Source organism: Pseudorasbora parva, chromosome 15 (assembly GCF_024679245.1).
Source record: "Pseudorasbora parva isolate DD20220531a chromosome 15, ASM2467924v1, whole genome shotgun sequence".
NCBI classification, from domain to species: Eukaryota; Metazoa; Chordata; class Actinopteri; order Cypriniformes; family Gobionidae; genus Pseudorasbora; species Pseudorasbora parva.
In genome coordinates this window covers 17,608,559-17,626,520 of record NC_090186.1, presented here as the reverse complement: position 1 = coordinate 17,626,520, position 17,962 = coordinate 17,608,559, and the positions used below count along the sequence as shown (strand labels likewise).

Below are 17,962 nucleotides of genomic sequence, written 5' to 3'. Positions count from 1 at the left end.
CGCCCTGCTCTCCGTGCGCCGCTGAGGCGCCCTGCTCTCCGTGCGCCGCTGAGGCGCCCTGCTCTCCGTGCGCCGCTGAGGCGCCCTGCTCTCCGTGCGCCGCTGAGGCGCCCTGCTCTCCGTGCGCCGCTGAGGCGTCCTGCTCTCCGTGCGCCGCTGAGGCGTCCTGCTCTCCGTGCGCCGCTGAGGCGTCCTGCTCTCCGTGCGCCGCTGAGGCGTCCTGCTCTCACCGCTCCTCCCTGGTGCTCCCTGCACTCACCGCACCACCCAGGAGTCCTGCTCTCACCGCGCCTCCCTGGCGCCCTGCTCTACCCATGCCGCCCTGGCCGCCTGAACTCTGCGGGCCACCCCGGCCACCTGAACTCGGTGGGCCTCCCGACCTCGGCGGGCCGCCCTGGTCATTCGAACTTTGTGTGCCACCATGGCCTCCTGAACTTTTTGTTTTCCTCGTTCCTCCCTTGTTTACCCCTCCCTTGTCTGTTCCTTCCTTGTCTGTTTCCCCTGTCCCTCCCGTGCCCCCCTGGTCTGTCCCTCCCGTGCCGCCCTGGTCTGTCCCTCCCGTGCCGCCCTGGTCTGTCCCTCCCGTGCCGCCCTGGTCTGTCCCTCCCGTGCCGCCCTGGTCAGATCCCTCCCGTCCCGCCCTGGTCAGTCCCACTCTGGTCAGTCCCTCCCATCCCGCCCTGGTCTGTTTCTTCCATCCCTGTCCCTAGTGGAGCGTCTGGTAGCCGCTCCTTAAGGAGGGGGTAATGTCACATGCCTGTCCTGTCTTGTGCGCACATGTGGGTTTTGTCATGTCTTGCATGTGCTCCTGTCATTGTCAGATCCTTCCCCCTTGTCATCTGATTATTGGTTTATTTGCCCCACCTGTTCTCCCTCATTATCTGCCTTGTTTGTTCCCTTTATAAGCTCCTTGTGTTTGTCAGTCTGTGTTGGATCCTTGTGTAATGTCTGCGTCTTCCGTCCTCCGTCCTCCCCGTGATTCTGTTGGTTTGTTTAAGTTTATATGTTATTATTCTATTATGTGTTTTTCCCCCTCGTGGGTTTTGTTTTGAGTTTGTTTTATTTGTTATAAATAAATATATTATTTTCTGCACTTGAGTCCTCGCACCATTTTCCCTTGTCTGTGACGTGACACATGACCGTGAAAAGGGAAAGGCAAAGGGAAAAGTCTTGTGGGCGAAAATGCCTTGTTGATGCTAGGGGTCAGAGGAGAATGGGCCGACTGATTCAAGCTGATAGAAGAGCAACTTTGACTGAAATAACCACTTGTAACAACCGAGGTATTCAGCAAAGCATTAGTGAAGCCACAACACGCACAACCTTGAGGCGGATGGGCTACAACAGCAGAAGACCCCATGGGTTGTGGTGGAATGGGAGCTTCGTGCCCCCTGGATGTGCATCCCACAAATCTCCATCAACTGCAAGATGCTATCCTATCAACATGGGCCAACATTTCTAAAGAATGCTTTCAGCACCTTGTTAAATCAATGCCACGTAGAATTAAGGCAGTTCTGAAGGCAAAAGAGGGTCAAACACAGTATTAGTTCCTAATAATCCTTTAGGTGAGGGTATGTATTCATGTTTCCTGGTTCATGCATTTCAGGGTTAAAGGTGAACTATGTAGTATTTTTGCAGTAAAATATCCAAAAACCACTAGGCCAGTGTTATATATTTTGTTCAGTTGAGTACCTACAATATCCCAGATGTTTCCAACTATTTGTAAATTGTGAGAAAATTGCTATTTTAACTAAGGACAGGGACGTTGCAGCATTGCATTTGAGGGAGTCGCCTGTCAATTGCGTCATATCTGCGTTACCCTCGATTTCGGCTTTTATTTGGCAGAAGCGCTTTACTCTTAGCAGTGTGAACAACTGAACCCACGGAGTAACGTCATAACATCGTTTTAAACACACTTAAATGTATCTAATATGATAAACAGAGCTCCATTACCTCAAAATCATAACCGGAAGAGCGGATCTGTGCAGGCGCCCGGCAAATGAGTCCCGTCCCGTCATAATAAAAGTCCCGGTATTCGCAAGGCGGGTATTTGTTTAACAATCGCTCCAGCAGCTTTGCTCAGGTCCATAACACTCGGTCCTGCTCTGCTTTAGACTACAGTAACGTTAATAACCGCATGCATGAACGTGATTTCTGCCCGAGTCCTATTTTTCACCGGCTGTGATGAGACCACATCTCCCAAGATGCTGCGCTCACACGTTGCGTCATCAAACTACGCATTTGTTTTGCATAGGCGCCCTCCAGTGGACAAAAGCTGCATAGTGCACCTTTAACATTTTTATAAATTTGTCTGGCCTGAAAACAGAATTTTCAAATGACACGATATGTACAGGTTTTCAATGACTGTAAGGAACCCAGTGACTACAAAAGTATGCCTGTTTTTAAGATACCTTATTCATTTATTCTTATAATAGTCTTCTTTGGTTTTTCTGCATCAGATTTAAGGAGACTTGTATGATTCACTGCTGGTTTATTTAGTTACTTTTCAGTACACCACATTAAATATCATTTTGACAACATTGTCATCTGTTTTTAGTATGATTTTCATGGAAACGTACCTTAAATTTGAGTGATGATTATAAGAGCACAGGGATTTTAAAAATAATAATGATAAATAATTAACTGAAAATGCTGCAATATTCCATAAAATCTGTTACATACTAATATTTTGAGATATTTAACAGTTTATTTTTAATTGTTTACAATACTGAGCATCAAAATAAATAAAAACATGGAGAAAAAACAACTTTATTTTAAAATATTTGAACTTTTATTACTGTTTTATTTAAACAATACTATTATTGTTAATATAAATTACAAATGTTACCACTACTATTACTATTATTATAATTACTATTATTATGGTTACCAATACTGCTACTATTGTTGTTATATAATAATAATAAATAATAATAATAATAATAATAATAATAATAATAATAATAATAATAATAATAATAATAATCAATAATAACTACTACTACTACTACAACTCTTTATTACTATTTTCTTTCTCTTAATTTTTGTTTTGTTCTTGTTTTTCTCTCTTCTGTAGGCTATGTGTATGTATACAAAAAAACACACACACAAAAAAAACACAAGTGTGGGTATTGGGACAGACCCTGGGTTTTATACTATGTTATGCTATGTTATGTTGTGTTATGTTATGTTGCAAATGCATTTGTTCACAGTCAATACAGATGCCTGGCTGTGGATCTCGGAAAAATCGCTGTGAGTGAAAGTAAACGTCCTACGTCAAAAGGAACTCCTCCTCCTCAGCATCAAACTCCTTTACATTTCCGCGATGTCTGACATCCAGCCCTGACAAATAGGAAGTTCATCACGCACACTAACATTATCAGAACGTTTAATAAGAAACAATGAGCGAAATTAATCCAAAAGTAGCTACTTCCACGGACAAAAAGGAAGCTAACGCAGAGGAAAAGGACTGGGCTGCTGCTAAAGCGCACTTTGAAAGCTTAAAATCAACGAAACCGAGACCCGTGAGTAGGCTATTCTGTCAAGTTCAAGGCGTTACGTTTTCATAGTACTAGGTGCAGCTATTAATAATGTGGACATGTCTTTTAACAGCCCAAGCCAAAATATGCAGTTACTATCGCAGTTTCTTCCCGAGCATTGTTTGATATGATGGCGGAAAGGAAGATATATGAGAAAGAAGGACTGGAGAAGTATGTTCAACATCAGGAAGAGCACGAGAGTGAGCCACTGAAACCAGGAGTTGCTTTTCCTTTCGTTAAAGTGAGCATAACACTTAATTATTTTTCCACATATTATTATTATTATTATTATTATTATTATTATTATTATTATTATTATTATTATTATTATTAAATAGGCTACTATTATTATTTTACTATGGTTGCATAATTCTCTGTCACACCCTGTCACACCCCAATCTAGCCTATTGACACCTACGCTCTAACTCTGAGAATGTTTTTATTTTTTATTATTTTTTATTTATTATTATTATTATTATTATAATGACTTGATTAATTCCGTTCACATTAATCGTTAAAATTATTACTTTTCGACTCTGACCCAGTCCGAGCAGTTCTCGACCAAACAGCTCATCAACACCTAGAAAACCTTTTGGAAATGATGTCCCATTTGATTGAAAAAAGCATGAAAAGCATTTTAAGTTTACCGAGGAATAGGAAAAACTGGAAAAAATGCAAACTACTTGTATGTTCAGCATAAATTAGTTAAGTTTAACAAATAATCTTAATACTTATAAAGTAATAAAAGTTTCTGTTAGAATTTAAAACAAATTATATAACCAGTTGTGGTCAGAACGATGGGCACCCCTGGTAAAAAAATGATCAAATATGTCTGTAAAAATAAATCTGCATTGTTGATATTTTATTAAAAAACAAATCACTTTCAAAAAATCTAACCTTTCATTTTAGTAAAACGATAATTGAACCCGGGGGGTAAATCACATTATGAAATAATTGCTTTTCTCCAAAAATATGTTGGCCATAATTATTGGCATCCTTTTATTAAATACTTTTTGCAACCTGTTTCGCCAAGATAACAGCTCTGAGTCTTTCTTTAATGCCTGATGAGTTTGGAGAACACCTGACAAGAGATCAGAGAACATTCCTTCATACAGAATCTTTGCAGATCCTTCAGATTCCCAGCTCCTTGTTGGCGCTTCTTTTCTTCAGTTCACTCCACTCATTTTCTATAGGGTTCAGGTCAGGAGACTAGGATGGTCATGGCAGAAGCTTCCTTTTGTGCTCAGTGACACATTTGTGTATTGATTTTGATGTTTGTTTTGGATCATTGTCCTGATGGAATATCCAAATACGGTCCATTATAAGAGTTCTAGCAGAGGTGGTCAGTGTTTAGATTTTGTATCTGTTGTTATTTGCTAGAATCCATGATTCCATGTATCTGAACAAGATGTCCGGGGCCTCCTGCAAAAAAACAAACAAAAAAAAGGCCCATAACATAAAAGATCCAGCTGTATTTTTAACCATGGACATGGGGTACTTTTTATCCCTGTTTGCACCTAACACATCTGGTGGGTTTGCTGCCAAAAAGCTCTTCATATAGTTTCATCTGACCACAGAACCAGGTCCCTTTTGAATTTCCAGTCATATCTGACAACGGAATATGCTGTAGTTTGTTTCTGGATGAGCAAGAGGGATTTTACTTAAAACCCTCCCAAACAACATGTGGTTATGTATGGATTGTTTGATTTTCTTTCTGGCCCCAGGACTCTGATCTCTAATCTCTGATCGCTAATCTCTGCAATTCTCCAGCTATGATTATTGGAGAGTCTTTGTCCACTCAAACTCTCCTCCTCACCGTGCATTAGGACGATATAGACACATGTCCTCTTCCAGGCAGATTCGTAATGTCTTAAATTGATTGGAACTTCTTAATTATTTCCATAATGGTGGAAATGGGCATTTTCAATGCTTTGGCTATTTTCTTACAGCCACTTTCTATTTTGTGAAGGTCGACAATATTTTGCTGCACATAAGAACTATATTCTTTGATTTTACTCATGTGATGAATGATTAATGGGGATTTGGCCTTTGTATTTACTCATATTTATACTTCTGTGAAAAAAGGCTCCATAGTTAGATCATTTCATGTTCCTAGTCACATTGGTGTGCTAAAAAAATAATAATATTAATGGAATATACTTCAGAGATATTTTACTATAAAATTCTAGGGGTGCCAATAATTATGGCCAACATGTTTTGGAGAAAAACATTTAATTCATAATGGTATTTCCCCCCAACTTTCCATTCCTTTACTTCAGTAAAAGGTTAGGTTTTTGCAAATTTTTTGAATGATAGATCTAAAAGATAAACAATGCAGATTTATTTTTGAAAGCCACTAAATGACACAAGACATTACAATGGACAAACTTATTAAAAAACTCAACAAACAGCAACATATGCCAACAGACGTCTTTATTGGGACATTTCAAGCATTGTAAAATTTGGTTTTAGTTACATGGACGATATAGTGGTTACGAAAAGTATTCACACCCCCTAACATTTTTTACTCTTTGTTATATTGCAGCCATTAGCTAAAATCGTTTGTTATTTTTCCTCATTAATGTACACACAGCACCTCATATTGACAGAAAAACACAGAATTGTGGACATTTTTGCAGGTTTATTAAAAAGAAAAACTGAACTAACACATGGTCCTAGGTATACAGACCCTTTGCTCAGTATTTAGAAGAATCACCCTTTTGATCTAATACAGCCATGAGTCTTATTGGGAAAGATGCAAAAAGTTTTTCACACCTGGATTTGGGGATCCTCTGCCATTCCTCCTTGCAGATCCTCTCCAGTTCTCTGAGGTTGGATGGTAAACGTTGGTGTACAGAAATTTTCAGGTCTCTCCAGAAATGCTCAATTGGGTTTAAGTCAGGTCTCTGGCTGGGCCATTCATGAACAGAGTTGTAGTAAAGCCACTCCTTCGTTATTTAAGCAGTGTGCTTAGGGTCATTGTCCTGTTGGAAGGTGAACCTTCTGCCCAGTCTGAGGTCTTGAGCACTCTGGAGAAGTTTTTCGTCCAGGATATCCCTGTACTTGGCCGCTGTAATAACGTTCTTAGATGGGAAGGAAGGAGGCGGGAACCGGCGAACATTCAACAACTTTTATTAAATAAATCATGGACGACTGCCGGCACACACATAACAAAACATAAACAAAACTCAACGTAAAGTCCAGGCCTGGTCCTCTCTCGTCCTGGACTGGTGTCGCTCGTCCTTAAATGCCTCCGAGCTCCCTCATGAGAGGACTCGAGACCGGTGTGACTCCCAGGTGATGCTCCTTCGCATCGCCTGCGTTCCTCCCGTGTCCCTCGCTCGTTCACCTCGCCACAGCCGCATTCATCTTTACCTCGATTGCAACCAGTCGTCATGTCCCTGTAGCTGAAAAACACCCCTACAGCAAGATGCTGCCACCACCATGCTTCACTGTTGGGATTGTATTGGACAGGTGATGAGCAGTGCCTGGTTTTCTCCACACATACTGCTTAGAATTAAGGCCAAAAAATTCTGTCTTGGTCTCATCAGACCTGTGAATCTTATTTCTCACCATCTTGGAGTCCTTCAGGTGTTTTTTAGCAAGCTTTCATGTGTCTTGCACTGAGGAGAGGCTTCCGTCGGGCCACTCTGCCATAAAGGTCGACTGGTGGAGGGCTGCTGCAGTGATGGTTGACTTTCTACAACTTTCTCCCATCTCCCGACTGCATCTCTGGAGTTCAGCCACAGTGATCTTTGTGTTCTTCTTTACCTCTCTCACCAAGGCTCTTCTCCCCCAATAGCTCATTTCCTCAGCTCTAGGAAGGGTTCTGGTCGTCCCAAATGTCTTCCATTTAAGGATTATGGAGGCCACTGTGCTCTTAGGAACCTTAATTTTTTTGTAACCATGACCAGATCTGTGCTTTGCCACAGTTCTGTCTCTGAACTCTTCAGGCAGTTCCTTTGACCTCATGATTCTCATTTGCTCTGACATGCACTGTGAGCTGTAAACTCTTATATAGACAGGAGTGCGGCTTTCCTTATCAAGTCCAATCAGTATAATCAAACACCGCTAGACTCAAATGAAGGTGTAGAACCATCTGAAGGATGATCAGAAGAAATGGACAGCACCTGAGTTAAATATATGAGTGTCACAGCAAAGGGTGTGATCACTTAGGACCATGTGATATTTTTCTTTTTTTATAAATCTGCAAAAATGTCAACAATTCTGTTTTTCTGTCAAAATGGGGTGTTGTGTGTACATTGATGAGAAACAAATAAACTTAAATGATTTTAGGAAATGGCTGCAATATAACAAAGGGTGAAAAATTCAAAGGGGTCTGTATACTTTCTGTACCCACTGTATGTACATTTTATAATATTTAGGCCACTTCTGTTATTGATTGCTATCAGGATTTGAAGATAATTTCAACTAGAATAGCAAAAAGTGTTTATGAAAAAAATTGCCTACCCTACCTTTAAGAAATAGTAAGTGCTATGAAATTGTATAAACTGCTAGTACATACAAAAAAAAAAAAAAAAACTAGGGTCCTAGAACTGCAGCCTCAGGTATTGCTGGATCATGCTACTGTTCATTTATGTCACATTGTTAATAAAGATTTTCCAGAATAAATTTTACACATAGATATTTTCTTGCTTATGAAAACAAGACATTATTTCCTTGTAATGTGCACACAGGCACTGATGACTGTAAATGAACGGCTGAGGAAGCTCTATCCGGACAGTGAAGAGCTGTTTGACATCGTTCTCATGACTAATAATCACGCCCAAGTTGGGGTGCGACTCATTAACAGCATAAATCACTATGGTAGGTGTGCAATTTCTCGCTGCATTCTGGTCTGGATGTTACGTAAGCTTGTTTTCAGTTTGCACATACAATGAGTTTGTCGTTGTGAAATAGAGCCATCATTAAACAGTACAATTTTATTTTAAAATTACAATTTTATTTGATACCTTTTATTTTAAGGTATCATTGTTACAGTGTAATTATATATTTAAGTGCTAAGTAAAAACAATTAAGTACATGTACTTATTATAGGGTTAGGGTAAGATTGAGGGTTTGATTGAGGGTTAGTTGCATGTAATAAAGCATAATTAACTGTTATTACTATGGTAAGTAAATGTAACATAAGTAACAAGGACATTGTAAAATAAAGTGTTACTCAACATAGAAACAAAGGAAAATATACAGTCAATAATGCACTGTGGACTACAATGAAATTCTACTAGAAGATAATGTAGCCAGTAGCTAAATGTTAATATGGAATTTCCCCTCTTACAGATCTGACAATAGAGCGATTCTGCATGACTGGAGGTCAGAGCCCGATTGGCTACCTCAAGGCCTACATGACGAACCTTTACCTCTCAAAAGACTCCAAGAAAGTTAACGAGGCCATTGAGGAAGGTGAATTGATGACAAACACACAACTGTAATGGAACAAGTACCATATGCATTTTGAATTTACCCTGTAAATTGTCGGAAGTTTCCCCATGTTTAGATCAAGCTAAATCAAAGATTTACAGTACATTTACAGTAATGATGGTTTCTTTGAATGTTTCACTTATATTAGTAGTCAGTGTTTTTTACTTTGCATTAAAGGGGCTGATGCAATATTTTGTTGATTGTAATAGGTATAGCGGCTGCCGTTATGTTCAAGCCTGATATGGAGACTCAGCGGTCTGAGACTCAGCTGCGTGTGGCCTTCGATGGGGACGCTGTGCTCTTCTCTGATGAGTCTGAGATCATTGTGAAACAGCATGGGCTAGACACGTTCTTCGAGCATGAAAAACTGAATGAGAATAAACCGCTTGCACAGGTATGTCAGGTATTTCGACTAGACGTGGAACATATGACAGTTCTTTTATACTGTACATGGCATCTACACCGATCAGGCATAACATTATGAGGTGAAGTGAATAACACTGATTATCTCTTCATCACAGCACCTGTTACTGTTGGGATATATTAGGGAGCAAGTGAACATTTTGCTCTCAATGTTGATGTGTTAGAATCAGGAAAAATGGGCAAGTATAAGGATTTGAGCAAGTTTTACAAGGGCCAAATTGTGATGTTTGGGGGGGTGACAGGGCCAAGGCTCATTCATACACATGGGGAAAGAAGGCTGGCCCGTATGGTCCAATCAAACAAACTACTGTAGCTCAAATTGTTTAAGAAGTTATGGTTCTGATGGAAAGGTGTCCGAATATAGCCTAGAAATCTAGACGCACCCTAGCAGCACAAATCTAATCTGCCGCGAGTATCGTCTAGCAACTCTCAATACACTTCTGAGCTGTAAACGCCAAACTCTGGTCAGGCCAATCACATCGTGTATAGAGTCGGTAGACTGGGCTTAACATAATGACGACCAAGATGCGCTTGTGTATTACTAGTAAACACAGAAGCTGGTTAACTGCGGTCGAATCAGCTTTGGTCGTGACTCTGGAAGACTTGGAGTTAAGCTTTTCTCTGAGAAAAGAAAAAAGAACCGTACTGAAGTCATTCTTAAAAAGGCAAGATGTGTTCGGAGTTTTGCCTACCGGATACAGCGAATGTTTAATCTATCAACGAGCTCTGCTTCACGTTGCTCTGGTTGGTGTAGCGCTATCCTATCACGTGCAGAGGGAGTTTGAAAGACAATTGTTTATCCTGCCCCTCGGATTGCGCTGTCATTTGGTGAGTTTCGAGACCAAACATCTTGATGTGTGTCTGGCTTGTCAGGCTAGTCAGAATACACTCGGACCCACTTTATGTTAGGTGGCCTTAACTACTATGTACTAACATTGTAATTAATTATTTGATACAATGCACTTATTGTGTACATACATGTTTTTACATTGTACTTACATATAAAAATTCCTGCTTGTAATTACGCCTGTAATTAATTGCTGTAGTTACATTTGTAATTACACAGTTGGCACTTCCCTTACACCTAACCCTACCCTTAAACTGACCCACACCACCATACCTGTATCCACCTCAATATCAGCAAAAGTGCTTTGCAATACAATTTGAACACAGTAAGTACATTGTACTTATTTTTTGATGTAAGTACATACACTCCCTGACAAAAGTCTTGTCGCTTATCTATTTTCTAGAAATACCTGATATTAACCTGACTTTTAATTAATTCATTGGTGTTAGAAATAGCTCATATGAAAAGCTAAAACCCTCCCAAATGATGTTTAATGCACTGAAATAAATAATTTTCACAGGAAAAATATTTATCATTTAATCAAATCAAGACAGAAAGGTCAAATTTTGGCAAGACAAAAGTTTTGTTGCCTATACAGAAATGGAACAAATTTACTGCAAATACAAAAATATGTAAGCAAATTAAGTTGTGGTGCTGTGAGATCCAAATTTAATATCTTGTATGACTTCCATGAGCTTGAAGGACTGCATCCATGCGGTTTGGCAAGGATTCATACAATTTATTGATGAAGTCATCAGGAATAGCTAAGAAAGCAGTCTTGCATGCCTCCCAGAGTTCATCAATATTCTTTGGTTTCGTCTTCCATGCATCCTCTTTCATCCTACCCCACATATGCTCAATGATGTTCATGTCTGGTGACTGGGCTGGCCAATTCTGGAGCATCTTGATCTTCTTTGCCTTGAGGAACTTTGATGTGGAGATGGAAGTATGCGATGGAGCACCGTCCTGCTGCAGAATTTGGCCTCTTTTATGGTTGGGAATATAAGAGGTAGCTAAGATTTCTTGGTATTTTAGACTATTGTTGTTGCCTTCCACCCTGCAGATCTCTCGCACACCCCCATACTGGATGTAACCCAGACCATGATTTTTCCGCCACCAAACTTCACTGTTTTCTGGGTGAATCTCGGATCCATTCGGGGACCAGTACTACCCTACAAAGGCAAAAGACCTTAACTCACTGGAGTGTGGAACTGAGAAAAATGACTTTAAAGATTTTTTGTTGTCCAGCCAAATTAGTTATAGGTAGGACACTGGAAATCTGGCATTTAGATGTTTTAGTAATGAAAATTATCTACATACACTTTTTTTTAACTTAAACTTGACTTTTGACCCCTATTTTGAAGTTACGGCACTCTGCCTTTGTATTGTCTGCAAAACACGTGGAGTCATGCCAAGGCAAAAGGCAGTAACTTCAATATTATCAATATTTGGATGCTGATCACCATTTACAAAATCAATATAGTAACACCTGTATAAAATCTAATGATCATGGCAAAGCCATCTTCTTATTATTATCATGTGTTTTAGTTGCATTCTGATGCCATTATTAAGGACACAATACGTCTTGTAAAGAGTATCTTCATTGGTGTGCAGCAAAACTTACAGGTTGATAGGTGACACTGAATTATATGAACAAGATAAGATTATTTCTAATGACTAAACATTTGCACATATAATGCAAAGATATAAAAAATAGAACAAATAACAAATAATGTAAAAATGCATGGGATTGGAATAAGATAAATAGCAAATAGTGCCGCTGGTTAATCAAGGGTTAAGTTTGGCTATCACACTCTAATGACAGCACTGACTAGATCGGATTGCCCATTCATAGGAGTAACAGAGTAATTATTTATTGCAATATGTTTTTAATGTTTTTATCTAGTAAAAAAATGATACAATAGGCTACATAGCTTAATTACTTTTACATCTTTGAATGAAAATCGCCTAGCCTAAAAAGACAACTTTTAGATTGTTGTAAATGACAAGTAGGAATAATTCTCAGAGTGCTTGTGGATTAAACATCTCCGATGACGTTCATTGCCATGGATTTTATCGGGTTTACAAGAAAAGGTAGGATATATGGATATAATTGCGAACTGTTTCTACTGATTGTATGCGTGATCGCACGCTGTCACGGCATTCGAGTGCACACACTCGTGCAGTGGGCAGCCCCAAACTGCCTGACAGCGCCGAGTGAATATTCTGCATTATGAAAACATGTATGACAGTACACAGGCTACACCGTAACTTAAACGCGGCAAACTTTAATAGACAGTAAAACAAAGGCGGGACACCATAACTGCATGTCGGTACCGTAACTTAATTTAGACGCATGGCTAAACAAAGGCAGAGTACTGTAACTCAGTTTGAGTGTTCCAAAACAAAGGCAAAGAGCGGTAACTGCTGTTACGGTGTTCTGCCTTGGTTTCTCCTGGGCTTTTGGAAGTTACTGTTAAGATAATCCATAATTTTCTCGAAAAAACAACAGAATTGACTAACGATATTTATCCACATGATAAAGGAGGTCTTGAATGTCCCAAAAATGTCAGTAACTCATTTTCGACCAAAAACGAAGTTACCTTTGCACGGCAAGAGTAGGTCTCCTGCAATATTTGTGGCGACTGTGGTGTAATTCAACAGAAGATTCATCTGAAAAATCCACCTTCTGCCACTTTTCCTGCGTCCATCCTTTTAGCAGGCTGCGGGCCTTGGCAAATGCCACACGGTTTTTCAATTGTCTTTTGTTTAGTGCTGGCTTCTGGGCACTGATTCGACCATGGAGGCCATTTCGAGACAGAATCCGACAAACTGTTCTGGTTGACACAGGGACTTCAGGTGACCAGGTCTCGTGGAGCTCTGCTGCAGTGGAAAATGGGCTGGCCTTGAATTTTCGAGCCAACAAACGGTCCTCTCGAGCAGTTGTCTTGCGGGGTCTGCCTGACCTGGGCTTGTCAAAAACGTTTCCAGTCTCTTCAAATCTTTTTTTTTATCCTCTGTACTTGACGCTGAGACACATTGAAGGTGTCTGCCACATCAGCAGTGGATCTGGTCTTCAGCCTCTTGATAATCAAAACTTTAGTCTCAGGGTGAATCTTAGGCATGTTTGCAGAGGTCTAGTTGCTGTTGATGTGAAGGTCTAGTGTACTGGGGTTCATTTTATACACACTTGAGACCTAATTGATCCATTATTAGTCACAGGTGAAGCTCATATGACAAGGTGACAACACTTATGTCTTTGCAAAAATTTACTCAATGGGCTTTACCAAGCTGTGAATATTAGAATACTTTTTGAAAGTTTAGTTTTTCACTGAAACATTATCACAAAAGCTGGTGGGATTAAAATGAGCCATTTCTTGTAAAAAAATCTTGATTAGAAATATATTTCAGCGGCACTTTAGGTCAATTTGTACACAAGCGAGAAGACTTTTGTCAGGGACTGTAGTACTTAAGGCCACCTAATATAGAGTGGGGCCATACACTCTTAGAAGAAAAGGTTCTATATAGAACCTTAATAGGTTCTATCAACTCTACGTATTTGCAACCCCTAAAAGTTCCTATTTAGAACCATTTTTATGTGCCCAAAAAGTTTTTTTAAGTTCTTTCTTGTCATTATTATATAGTTCAACTCCAAAGAACCTTTTATGCTAAAAAGGTTAAAGCTACACTGTGTGATATTTTCGCCCATCTAGCGGTGTAAAGGTATATGACCATCCAGTGAATAATAGTTTCTGTTCCTCTCAATTCTGATTTCGTTTTAACTCCTACGGTGGCCAATTTAGTCCAAGATTAACCTGGCAATCCCCTTCTTCACATTCGACACGGTGCCATCGAGTGTTAAAACGCGAAAGGCAAAGCTTGAATTTACGGGTATGTCCCTACGGCTAATGTACTAATGTACTTTCAAGATGGAGGGCCAACATGGCGACCAGCATTCGAACCCCTCACCCGTATGTATTTACAGTGGCATATTATAAACTTACGAGAATACTTTATTACTCGAAAGAAGTAAATATACATTAATGAGCACATATATTTTTGAAAGAACTAATTGTCTTTAGCTAAGAATAAACTAAAAAAGTTACACAGTGTAGCTTTAAAAAACAATAGCAGTCTTTAGAGTCAACTCCAAAGAACCTTTTATGCTTAAAAGGTTCTATAATGACAACAACCTTTTGGCACTTAAAAAGGGTTCCAAATACGTAGTGCCGATAGAACCTAGAACCTTTTCTTCTAGAGTGTACACTGTACATCATAGTTTGTTGTGTATGGGGATGCAGGGTGCAGGGACCATTCAGGGTGCCCATGCTGACCCCTGTCCATTGCCAAAGTGCCAACAGTGGGCACATGAGCATCAGAACTGGACTATGGAGCAATAGAAGAAGGTGGTCTGGTCTAATGAATCATGTTATCTTTTACATCATGTGGATGGCCGTGTGTATATGTGTTGCTTACTTAAAGAACACATGGCACCAGGATGCACTATTGGAAGAAGGCAAGCCAGGGTAGGCAGTGTGATCCTTTGGGCAATGTTCTTGGCTTGGGTCCTGCAGTCCATGTGGATGTTTCTTTGACACGTACCCCCTACCTAAGCATTGTTGCAGGCCATGTACACCCTTTCAGGGAAACAGTATTCCCCTGTGGCTGAGGCCTCTTTCAGGAGGATAATGTGACCTGCAACAAAGCAAAAATGGTTCAGGGATGGTTTGAGGAGCACAACAACGAGTTTGAGTTGTAGTCTTGATAAGGGTATCATTTAAAAAAAAAAAAACTTGCACTTTGAAACCCGTTTTTAGAAGTTTGCGTTTTCAGGTCACCAAAACACCACTGACTTGACTTAAGTTCTTCTGAGTTCTTCTGAGTAAGAATGTATTAAAGACGAGATTTTCAGAGAGTTATCCATCTATGTGAGCTTTATTCTGCAGTGTACTGTGTGACACAGAGCTAGGGGCACTAGGAGCTAGGGCTGTCCTCGACTAAGGATTTAGACAATCGAATCAGAATTGTCGAATCTCTCTATGGTCGACTGATAGTCGAATCATCTGTGTGTGTGAATGGGTTGGGAGGGGCACGACACTGTCAGCAGAAGGGTATCACTATTTTTATGTTCCTGTACACACTGCACACAGCAACAACTTTTAATAAAGCGAACAAAACTGACAGACGAACTGACAATGGCTTTCTTATTTAGGTTTAAATAGCCTAAAAGGTAATGTGGTAGATAAACATTAATAAACCGTTTTCTCATAACATGTTAAAGCCGCGATCGAAATACAGAACCTCACACAAATATATAAAAGAACATTTTGATAAATAAACCTAAAAAAATACCTGCCCAGAGAGGAAAAGAACACTTTGTGTGCGTTTGCATGCACGTTCTGAAGCCGATTGTGCCTTAAGCGGGTGAAGACGTACGCGAAGCTCAGCCCCGCGCCTCAGGATCTCACTCACACCGCCACCTGACGCGCACATTATATAAACGCGAGCTCAATTTTGAATTGACTGACAGATTAGCTGATTAGCGAAAGCGCTCTGTGGTGCAGCAGGATTTTAAACAACTTCCTCAGTGGCTGCGGACAGGCACTGAATGCTGCCGCTGGTGTGTGTACACTCATTGAACGTGTTCTAATTTTAAAGGCGCGGTGCGAAGCTCAGCGCCCTTAAAGGGGTCGCACACCGATGCTCAGCTCAGCTCAGCGCCGTTACACGTCTTTAAAATATTGAGCACCCCCATATTGCCAAAATGGTATGATCCTCGTTTCATAACACCCGCGAAGATTCGACCTTGAGATCGGTGGTCGAATCAGGCTCCGCATATCGATGCATCGAATCTTCGACTATTCGGGGTCACCCCTACTAGGAGCCCTTAACTTTTTCCAAGAAAATTATTAGAAAATATTATTTTATAATATATATTTTTTTCTTATTATATTGTTTATAATGAGTATTATTAAGAAGGTTAAAAAAATTAATGAGGGGGAGGGTGAATGATGTCCCCGGGAAATAAAGCCCAAAAGTATACGTTTAAGGGTTAAGACTCTTATACACACTGCTGCATCTGTTCCAGCATAGACAGCTGCCAATAATAGATTTTCAGGTTCTTTCTAATCCCATTGGCTGACATGCTGCTCCCCTCTTTTTCATGTTCAGGGTCCTCTTAAGTGCTTTCTGGAGGCTCTAGGGAAGCTCCAGAGGAAATTCTACGCTAAGAACGAGCGACTTAACTGCCCTATCCGTACATTCTTGGTGACAGCCAGAAGTGCGGCCAGCTCTGGGGCCCGTGTGCTGAAGACGCTCAGAAGCTGGGGCCTTGAGATCGATGAGGCTTTGTTCCTTGCTGGGGCCCCTAAAGGGCCCCTGCTGGAGAAGATTCGCCCTCACATATTCTTTGATGATCAGATGTTCCACATTGAAGGGGCCAAGGAGATGGGCACTATTTCTGCCCACGTGCCATATGGGATAGGACAGAAATATAACAAAGGGAAACTGATTGAACCAGAAAAGCAGCAGAAATAAAATGATGAGGGAGTTCATTATAGTTTATATTGTTTAGGTGAAAATATCTACCCTTGTTACATGAAATGTAAGGGAAAATGTCAGAGAAACTGCTTTGTTCTTGTAAACAGTGTAGAAATATGTTTTCTGAACATATATTTTTGCTCGCACAAAACTTGTTTTTAAATTTATTATGAATAATGCTGGATTATTAATCCATCTATCTATCTATCTATCTATCTATCTATCTATCTATCTATCTATCTATCTATCTATCTATCTATCTATCTATCTATCTATCTATCTTATAATTCTTTATATCGTTTTTTATATATCTACCTATGATATATTTATATGGGATGTTTAAGAATTTTTTTGAAAATGTTTTTTATTCCAAAAGTTTAACTTTTTTATTGGGGTGCATATAACTACAAGGTTTGCTTCCAATATTAATAATAGGAGCTATTTTAAAAATAGAAAATTAAGCACTTAACAGGATAATTTTGAAATGTATTTGTTCTCTTTAGAATTTATTAAAGTGAAGAGTTTTGCCATTCAGGCTGATCATCTGCCTATTATGATGCTTTATGTTTGCAAACATTTACTGTAATATGTTCTCATCAGTGTTCTCCAGGGTTAATAATTTGCTTTCCACATAATGCTTGTTTTGCAAATGCAATTACACAATGTGCTGATATCTCCATTTAAATTAAAATGATCAAAACACTATTCATGGATTTTAGGGTTGTTGAATGTCACTGAATTTCATAATCATTTTGTAAAGAAGTTATGTGATGTCTGTATAAGCTCTTAAACTCCAGATAAAAATGCACTGCTATTTTTATGTGTTTACAGATGTGATAAGGCAGTTTAATTCAATTACATTGGTTTTGTTTTAGGCTGCTGGATACAATTTAATTCTTTACTTGTAATTCAGATAACTAAATAAAGCCTTTGAAACATGGTTCTGCTGCTCTTTTCTATACATCAATTGTGACCAGCTGCAAGAAAACCATACAAGTCATCCATAACAATTTTGGAAAATGTAAGTCATTATTGGCTGCAAATCTTCCACTGTAGTTAATGTCTATTTTGCTTGTTATGTTCTGCGTCTCGGCCAAAAAGTATGCTTGAACAGACCAAAAGGAAGAAGGCGACTGTCAACTAGCATGTGTACAAATATCTGTCTATATCAGCA

The 17,962-nt window shown here is 39.7% G+C and overlaps 1 protein-coding gene across 1 annotated transcript; it reads left to right on the top strand.

Moving 5' to 3' along the window:
- The first annotated feature begins 3,260 nt into the window (after window positions 1-3,260).
- nt5c1bb (5'-nucleotidase, cytosolic IB b) lies at window positions 3,261-17,728 on the top strand. The gene is made up of 6 exons (XM_067417253.1): window positions 3,261-3,521; window positions 3,610-3,777; window positions 8,234-8,363; window positions 8,838-8,960; window positions 9,188-9,372; window positions 16,420-17,728. Exons 1-6 carry the CDS (start codon window positions 3,399-3,401, stop codon window positions 16,783-16,785), a joined length of 1,095 nt encoding a protein of 364 aa, XP_067273354.1. The 5' UTR covers window positions 3,261-3,398; the 3' UTR covers window positions 16,786-17,728.
- Window positions 17,729-17,962: the final 234 nt, after the last annotated feature.

What these genes read in the sequence shown, in the direction of transcription:
- nt5c1bb (XM_067417253.1), top strand. Translation starts at nt 3,399, where the DNA reads ATGAGCGAAATTAATCCAAAAGTAGCTACTTCCACGGACAAAAAGGAA. An exon ending in TTGCTTTTCCTTTCGTTAAA is followed by an intron (nt 3,778 to 8,233) that starts GTGAGCATAACA and finishes ATGTGCACACAG; the next exon opens with GCACTGATGACTGTAAATGA. An exon ending in TAACGAGGCCATTGAGGAAG is followed by an intron (nt 8,961 to 9,187) that starts GTGAATTGATGA and finishes TGATTGTAATAG; the next exon opens with GTATAGCGGCTGCCGTTATG.